At 35.0% G+C, this 9,258-nt stretch overlaps 2 protein-coding genes across 2 annotated transcripts; both read right to left on the bottom strand.

Annotated features, from left to right (window-relative positions):
• Positions 1–1,217: 1,217 nt before the first annotated feature.
• LOC128512484 (trace amine-associated receptor 13c-like) lies at positions 1,218–2,210 on the bottom strand. Its single transcript, XM_053485787.1, has one exon. The coding sequence runs from the start codon at positions 2,208–2,210 to the stop codon at positions 1,218–1,220; it is 993 nt and encodes a 330-aa protein (XP_053341762.1).
• Positions 2,211–5,170: 2,960 nt separating this feature from the next.
• LOC128512923 (trace amine-associated receptor 13c-like) lies at positions 5,171–6,163 on the bottom strand. Its single transcript, XM_053486450.1, has one exon. It carries the CDS (start codon positions 6,161–6,163, stop codon positions 5,171–5,173), a length of 993 nt encoding a protein of 330 aa, XP_053342425.1.
• Positions 6,164–9,258: the final 3,095 nt, after the last annotated feature.

The following is a 9,258-nucleotide window of genomic DNA, read 5'->3' as shown; positions in this document are numbered from 1 at the left end:
CAGAAAATGAATGTTTGTTTAAGAAAGCCAAGTAACATTTGTCTCAATAATTGCCTAATTGTTGCAGATTTCTTTTTTTTAGTTTACTTGGTTACCATTATCGTATTCTTCCCGCAGGCGATACGGCCTCTTAATCAGTACACCACACAGTACTGATCCATTTTGTACATCCACACATATGGTTTTTGCACTCACTCTGGACATTCATTTCATTTACACTAGTGGCCACTGCACTTTTGTGGTCATTAGTTAAATCACTCTATCACAAGCCACTTTAAATAAATCACTTTTGAGCATATTTGCACGCACAAGACATTTTGAATATGTGGATTGCACAGCCCTGGACATTAACATTTTTATCACCATTTATATCTAACTTCATTCTGCACAAAAATTCCATAAATTCTATATTTCTACTTTGTAAACCTGTTTCCATGACTGTGTATGTGACAAATAAAATTTGAATTTGATTTGAATCCATTAATAAAGAATAGAAAGTGTGAAGGTTATATTTGTTTAAGTGCATAAAGTTCTAGCATTGATGCTGTGCAGCAGTTATTGTCGGACATTGTTACTATTGTTAACACCTGTACAGTGTTGTACAGTGTGGCTGTGACCCAGTTTTATTTCTATATTGTAATTTAATTTATATTGTTCACTTTTACATAATAAATGCATTTAATATGTTGTTCAGTATGTTTTATTGCACAAAGCTGTAACAATCAAAAGTAGTAAGAGCTTAGTCAATTCAATTTATAATAAATTTCAAGTAAAGTTAACCTAAATATGTAAGTAAGTAACCTTAATAGTTTAAGTGCTCTTTATAAAATGGCAAGTTAGATGAACTTAACAATTTAGGTACAGTCTTCAAGAGCACCAAGTTAAGTAAACTTAAATATACAAGTTTTGAAAAATTCCATTAGTCAGTTCAATTGAGGAAACGAGTTTGTGAACCCATTATAGTGCATTGCAAAAAATTGGAATATAATGAAAAAGTTTTTATTTTTATGTGACCAAACAGCAGAATGCTTTCCACCATTTAAACAGGATGACCTTACTGATCTTTATCAATATGATCTTATTGTGTGGTATTCCAAATATAAATAAATAAAATATATATATATATATATATATATATATTGCTATTACATATTGGGATTTAATTTCATACAGGACTTTAAATATAAATCAATAGCAATATGCGAGTACAAAAACTTTTATGAAAGAACATTGATTAATGCAGAATCTCTTTTAAATATTTGCAGAGTTATAACCAATTTAATGCACCTCCTAAACCAGGGATAAAACAGGGCATAAATAACTGGATTAATAGTGGAGTTAAGACAAAGCATGATTAGAACTTTGTGAATTGTCTCTAACTTTAGCTCAATAACACCACCTAGCAAACTATAAATAAAATATGGGAGTAAACACACCAGAAACACAGACACTAAAATGCCGAGGACTTTTGCTGCTTTTCTCTCAGATTTCATCGGATGCGAGTTGATTTTCTGTGTTTTATTCCGTGTGTGATTATTAAGCTCTCTGATAGCAGTGGCATGTTTCTTAGCAATCACAAAAACCAGAGTATACAATATGATTATGACAGAAAGTGGAAATATAAATGAATGTACAAGATCAATTATAGACCAAACCTCATTCAGAAAGAAAACACACTCTCCAGGACACATTACAAAACTTATAAAGTTTCCATTAAAATAAAAAAGTGCCATGAAATACAACACACACAAACACCAGTTAGAATAAACCACAATGCACATAGTTCTCCGAGAGATTGTGTTTGTGTAGAAAAATGGGTTTGACAGAGCCAAATACCGATCTACAGCAATCAAAGCAACATTATAGATGGACTGATTCACGAGAAAAAAAGAAGTGATCATCAAAGAGATGCAGTATTCCCTATCAAAAATCCAGCACAACTCAATTGTCCAAATAAATGTTGGTAGCATCACGAAAGCACCAATGAGGAAATCTGACACAGCCAGAGAGAGCACAAGTGTGTTTGTTGGTGTGTGAAGCTGCTTGAAGTGAAAAACAGAGATGATGACGAGCAGATTTCCACAAACTGTTAGAAGAATCACAGCAGCTGAACACACATACAGTAAGATATAAACTGCAGGAGATACAGATCTCTCTGGACAGGAGAAATACTCGCAGCGATCAGACTGGTTAAACTCTGTCGGGTTCATAAATACAGTGTTTGTCTATGGTTTGCAAAGTTTAAATAAATGCTATACACTATAAATTGGATGCTACAATTGTAAAATTGTAAATTTAAAGAAATACAACTAAAGACCTCATTCTTAGAACTGGTGGTTTTATAGTTTAGAAATTGATCACAGCCACTGAGATTGACTGACAGCATAATACAGATGATGTCATACAGGGTCTATTAATTACTTCCTAGAGAATTAATCCTTAGTGTGCACTGGTGTGTACTGCTACCTCAAATAAACACCTACTTAAAGTGCAACATGCATGAGGTAGCAATGTCTATTGTTGAAAATCCCTTTACAAATGATAACAACCTGATGGGCTTTAACCAGCCTGATCGCTGTATGCATTTCTCCTCTTCAGAGAACGGATAGCAGTTTACATCTTACTTATTGTACATGTGCGCAGCTGCTGAAGTTCTTTTAGCTGTAAAACAGTCTGCAAATTACAGAGAGAGAGAGAGAGAGAGAGAGAGAGAGTATACTGTGAGGTAGGCTTATTATAATAAATGTTATAATAAACATATTATTATAATCATCAGATTTGAAAAAGATAAACCCCTAATGACCGTAAAACTCTTCACATTGTATGCAGTCACACACATTGGTTTGTTTTCTGAATGATTTTAAAGCATTACTGTGTAAACACACTAGTTAAGGCTAATCAGATTTTTTCACAAATGTGATCTTTAGGACTGATTGTCCACACTGTATTATTTGCTGTGGTAACAACCATTTCCACTATAGTTAAGCTAGTCATAATACACAGTTATTTTTTTTTTTTCATTAAGAAATTAAGGGGCATGCCTTTTCTATATTTTCTGGTAATAATAAAATAGCAAAAAATGAAAAGATTGTCTGTGAGCAAGGCAACTTAACTGTCTTTTTTTAATTTACATTTTTATCTCAATCTATATTTGTTCCCTCTGCTTGTTTTTCAATGAATTTTTACCATGGATCTATATTCCATATCACATTAATGTGCAAACTTAAACTTCCATGTTGAGTTGCGAGTGACATAATGGAGAGTTTCAAATCTGATATGAGCAGATAGAACTTCCAGACTGAGACACATCTTTCTGAATCTAATTTCAAAGCACCTCTGCATGTGATTCAGATTGGATTTGTGAAAATCTAATTAAATGTTTTTTTTTTTTTACTGTTCAGACTACATCACTCACCAATCTGAATACAAACTGTCATGTGCCAAAGTCGGAGCAGCTTCTCTGAGCTTTGGGTAATATGGCGCCAGTATGGCAACCCCAAAGCTGGGTGGCAACTGCAGCATTACCTGACAGCTAGGGTATAGAACAAGTATGTCGTTTACAAAACCAGGAGAAAGGGCTAATGCACTGTTCCCAAATTCAGAAAGTTACAGCAGCAGCAAGGGGGTCTCTGATGCCAGGTGGTGGCAGTAAGATGTCCATAAAATTGTTCTTGAAGTAAGGCAGTGGTGAAAACATAGTGTTCTCATAGCCAGCTTGTGGGACCAGCTGCACTCTTGGCCTCCTCCCAGGGCTCTGTCTTCTTGGCCTCCCCTGGGGTTCTGCAGTAGGGCTATTGGTTTTGGTATACCCCGCCCCTCCCCCCCCCCCCCCCCAAAAAAAAAAAAAAAAAAAAAACAATTCCTTGGGGAGACCCATACCATTTACCAGGAAACATAATGTTCACTAGTTCCTTGAACTCACTATATTTCTGAAGCTGGATTGCTGCTCTCAGATAAGGAGTGCCTATAAATGTTCCAGCCTGGGAGGCCTGGACATAAACAATCCATAAAAATCCATTACTGCTACTGTGACTTTTATGAAAGGATCTACCAAACTGTAAATCTGAAAAATAATTCTGGGTCTTACTCTGTCCCATCATTGATATGTCCATATGTCTAAGTAGCATCTTTTGGAGGACAGAGATGAAACCAAATGACCTCAAGCCAAGCCCAGCATCACAGCCCACCTTGTAGTTCACAACATCTTCAAACCTTTAGTCTGCCATTCTGTCACTTAAAGATCAGAGGCAGGAAACATGTGAGGACAAATGTTTATTTAAGTGGTGTGGACATGAATTAACTGCTCATGCAAAAACCATAACTCCCTATGACCAATTACAAACGTGGCTTGGCTTGGAAATCATTTAACCTTTTCCAGCAGACTTTATCTACTTTTCATTAAAAATAGTTAGCAACACAGGAAATAATTATAAATTAATTCCTGTTCTTGTTCAAATAAGTTATGCTTACATTATGTCTTTATATTTTTAAGAAATCTGGTTTTCATGTTGTTTATTAAAGAAATTCTGTTTCTAGTTCCTGTATTTTTTCTGAGAACATCCTATTCAATTTGTCTTAAACTTAAAGAAGCTTTATTCCATCATGTTTTAAATTGCCTATAACCCTGTTACCCTAGGTAACAGTCTACAGTATGTTTATGTATAAAATTATCTCAGTTAAATCTACAAAGGCTGAAAACATTAAAGTTGTTTTTTTAGTGCCTGTCCTGAGGAATAACCCTATAGCTTTGACCTGAGTTGTAATGAAATGCTTTGAAAACATTGTGGATTTTTTGTCCATTTTTTTTTATTATTATAATTATCGTTTTTTTTTTTTTTTAATGATGAGACTATTTTCCAATTAATTAATCAGCCTATTTAAATAGGCTGATAAATTGATTGGAAAATGTAAGATGTATTAACTATTTAATTAATGCACTGTATAATGTGTATCGTATCGAATTTTTATACTTAGTTTAGTTTTATGTTAAATACAATGTTTACTTATTATCTTATTGTATAATATTATAGAAAAAATTATAAACCTTATATTACTGTTTTAAATTACAGTGCAGTGTATGTTCAATTTCTTACAGAACAAGTAGTAATATAGACAAAATCAGTATGCAGGTACATCAGAAATACATCAGAAAGAGCAGGGGGAAAACTTTTTAAGAAAGAACATTAATTAATGCAGAATCTCTTTTAAATATTTGCAGTGTTAAAATTAATTTAAAGCACCTTCTAAACCATGGGTAAAACAGAGCATAAATAATTGGATTAATGGTAGAGTTAAGACAAAGTATGATCAAAACTTTTTGAATTGTCTCTAACTGTGGTTCAATAACATGACCCAACAAACTATAGATAAAATATGGAAGTAAACACACCAGAAACACAGACACTAAAATTCCAAGGACTTTAGCTGCTTTTCTCTCAGATTTCATTGAGTGTGAGGTGATTTTCTGTGTTTTAGGTCGTGTGTGATTATTAAGCTCTCTAATAGCAGTGGCATGTTTCTTAGCAATCATAAAAATCCGAATGTATAATATGATTATGACAAAAATAGGAAATATAAATGAATGTATAAGGTCAATTACAGACCACACTTCATTCAAAAAGTTAAAACACTCTCCAGGACACATTACAAAACTCATGAAGTTTCCATTAAAATACAAAACAGCTATGACATATCCCAGACACAAACACCAGTTAGCATAAACCACAATGCACATGGTCCTCCAAGAGATTGTGTTTGTGTAGAAAAATGGGTTTGAGAGAGCCAAATACCGATCCACAGAGATCAAAGCAACATTATAGATTGACAGGTTCCCAAGAAAAAAGGAGGTTATAATTAAACAGATGCAGTAACCCTTATCAAAAATCCAGCACGACTCAATTGTCCAGATTAACATTGGCAGCATCACACAAGTGCCAATAAGGAAGTCTGACACAGCCAGGGAGAGCACAAGTGTGTTTGTTGGTGTCTGAAGCTTCTTGAAGTGAAAAACAGAGATGATGACGAGCATATTTCCACACACTGTTAGAAGAATCACAGAAGCTGAACACACATACAGTAAAACATAAACTGCAGGAGATACAGATCTCTCTGGACAGGAGAAATGCTCACAGCGATCAGACTGGTTAAACTCTGTCAGGTTCATGAATACAGACTTTTCTTATTGTATAAACAATTTCATTAAATGTTTCATTAATTTGTTTTTAATCTAGTACATCTGTAATTGCAAAAAAATCACAATCAAATAACTTATAACTAAAGCAACTCTCATGTTTTTATAGTTTAAGAATTGTTCACGCCCCGCATATTTGAGTGACAGCTTAAACATGATGTCATGCTTTATAGGAAAAAAGCCCTAGGATGTATTGGCCAGGGAACCATGTGCACTATAACGCAAAATTGTGTTCAAGAAAGTCTATATGTTATCATGTATTACAAAGTAACTTCGTATCATATAATTTCTTTAGCTATGGATAAAATGTTATTATATTTAATTATGTGACATGGTATAATGACCATAAGCAGGAGTTTTATAGCAGCACAGTTCTATTTGGTTTGCATTAAACAGAATTTAAATCTCACCTCTGGTCTGTGAGCAAGAAGCTTGCATGCTCTGATCATCATTGGTGTGTTCCCCCCATACTCCGTCATGCCATGACAGAAAACAGTTACCAACTTTTTAATATAAACAGCCAATACCAATGACATCTGCTAAGCAAAAAAGTTTAAAGTAACTTAAAAGACACTGATCAGATCTCTCTCTCTCTCCCCATCTCTCTCAAATTTTGTAGACCTGCTATTAGTTATGGCAGATGGTGGTGTCTTTCAGCAGACTGTAACTACAGCCTAAGTTCTGATTTCTTCACATTTCTACTCGTCAAGGAGCACAAAAATGTTATGCTTATTGAAATAAGACATTTCCTGTCTGCAATTCAACTGAAAGTTAAACAGCACTGAACAGATTTTTGCAGAATCCTGTTTTTTTGACCTTACCAGCTCATAGGTTTCACACATGCCATGACTGCCATTTTCAAAATAGTAATAATCTTAATTGGACTGAATATTGGGATGTGGTTCCAAGTGCATTATTCTGTGTAGAGCTGGCCAAAGCAAATTAAACAGCAAAGTAAACAATTCCTTACAGCTATAAATGAGGTTTTAATGACTGTAATAAAATATGGAAGTGCACAGATATATAAACTATTTTAACAGATCCTGGTAAAATTTGAGAGAACAAAGAGGTTGCATAAATTGTATAGATGTCTATCAAGAGACAATCCAGAAAGTGTTAGCTCACTGGGAGAGAAAGAAAGAATGGAAGAAACTGGGGAGCATGGAAAATTACCACATGTTTATTTTTATTTAAAAAACTTCCAAACCATACAACCATACTATACACTTTGCCAATTGGTGCTGGGTACTGCTGCAGTAAAGATAGTTGGTGGGAGATTGGCTTTCACAATCCCTGATGGATTATGATGGGGAGTCCTAGCCCTGTATTTATGCCCAGTTAGACCTAAGCCACCATGCCAGTCCCCCACCTGGTCCTACTGTAACACTCTGCGCCACTGACTGACAAACATTTTTGGTGGGCAATGTCCTGGACCACATGCCACTTTTGGAGGGTTATGTCAGAAATAACCCCAGGGTGGCAGTCTGTGCCCAAGTTATTGCTTGTTTGGGACTTTTAATTAAACATTGTCTTAACCTTCCAGTTTACTTATACAGGTGACGTTATGCCCATGGTTTTCCTTAGTTTAAGGTCTTGCATAAGCTCTCACTGTTTTAGTTAACCGATTTATTATTGTTGGTTTAGTGTTAAGCTTATGTCCGATTGGCTACTCTACTGTTTGAATTATTCAGTTGTTCTTGTTCCCTTTCTGTTTTGTTGTCTATTTGTTAATAAAAATCTTAAAATTTGCACTTATGCCATCCTCGTACCCTGACTTCATAAAAAAAAGTTTGGGCAATAAACAAAAATTAACTAGAGCAAGAATAAAACGAGGAGAAACCTCTCTGTCAAAATGGCATGTGCAATATGTATGTCTAGAGTAATAGATATTGTCATTATAAACTTCATTATCCTATATTGTATAACTCATGTGCAGGTCCTAATAAAGGCATAAGATAGTGATAGCCATAAATAGAGAACAAATGGTTTAGCCTCAAGTGTTCAACCAGATGTGACAAAAATAAAGAACAGAAAAACTGCACCATAGTTTGATTAAAACAAACTTTGGTGTGATTGTTCTGTTAGTGCAGTTTACTTGAACAAGAGTGAACACTGCCATTCGAACCTTGGTGTGCACCAAGCAAGGGAACTGAGACAGCTAGAAAAGAGACCTCTGCTTCCAAATAAACTTTAGTGTGGTTCCAGTGAGGTTCCATGTGAATAGCCCACAGACCAAAGAAATATAAATTTCTGCGTTGCTAGCATTATGCAATAGTTCCACAAATGACGACTATACCTGAGAACTTTTACTTGGTCAACCTGGAACATCTGATGTAAAGGCAGCGTTTTTAATTCTCTAGCACATCATGCAAATTAGTTAGAATGGCTAAAATGATTAAAAAACGGAAAACATATATAATATTAATAAATTTGATGTTATTAAATTAAATTGTACACTTAATGAACAAAGTTTTATTTATCGTCAGGAGCCATGCTTGTGTTGTTTTAAAAATATAATGTTATGGTGCCTTGCAAAATTATTTATACCTCTTCAACTTTCCCACTTTTTCCATGTTACCACATTTTACATTCCCACATTTGGATTTTATGTGATAGACCAACACAAAGTGGCAAAGAATTTTAAGACTGCCAAGCTGTACAGACAGCTAGAGAAAACCTATTCCACCACCTGAACAGAAAATAATCTGGATGCATGTCTTCTTTGATCCCTTAGAGATAGTGAGACCAGGCAAGCAGTACTGGAGGATTGGAGGGAACATGGTCTTCGCAAGTGGGTGCTGGGCCATTTTGAGCTTTGTAGACAAAAAGGGCAGCTACAGGAAGCAAGCGCAGGGAGCAGAAAAGTGGGGTGGTGTGGGAGAATCAATATATTGTAGAATTATCTTTCATTAGAATTACAGCTGGAAGTCTTTTGGGGTATGTTTCTGCCAGATTTGCACATTTACAGAGTAAAATTTTGCCTATTTTTCTTTGCAAAATAGCTCAAGCTGAGTCAGATTGGAAGGAGAGCGTCTGGGAACAGAAGTTTTAAATTCTCGCCACAGATT

Source organism: Clarias gariepinus, chromosome 2 (genome assembly GCF_024256425.1).
Source record: "Clarias gariepinus isolate MV-2021 ecotype Netherlands chromosome 2, CGAR_prim_01v2, whole genome shotgun sequence".
Lineage (NCBI taxonomy): Eukaryota > Metazoa > Chordata > Actinopteri > Siluriformes > Clariidae > Clarias > Clarias gariepinus.
Note: the sequence above shows the minus strand (reverse complement) of the source record. Positions and strands in the feature narration are given on the sequence as shown.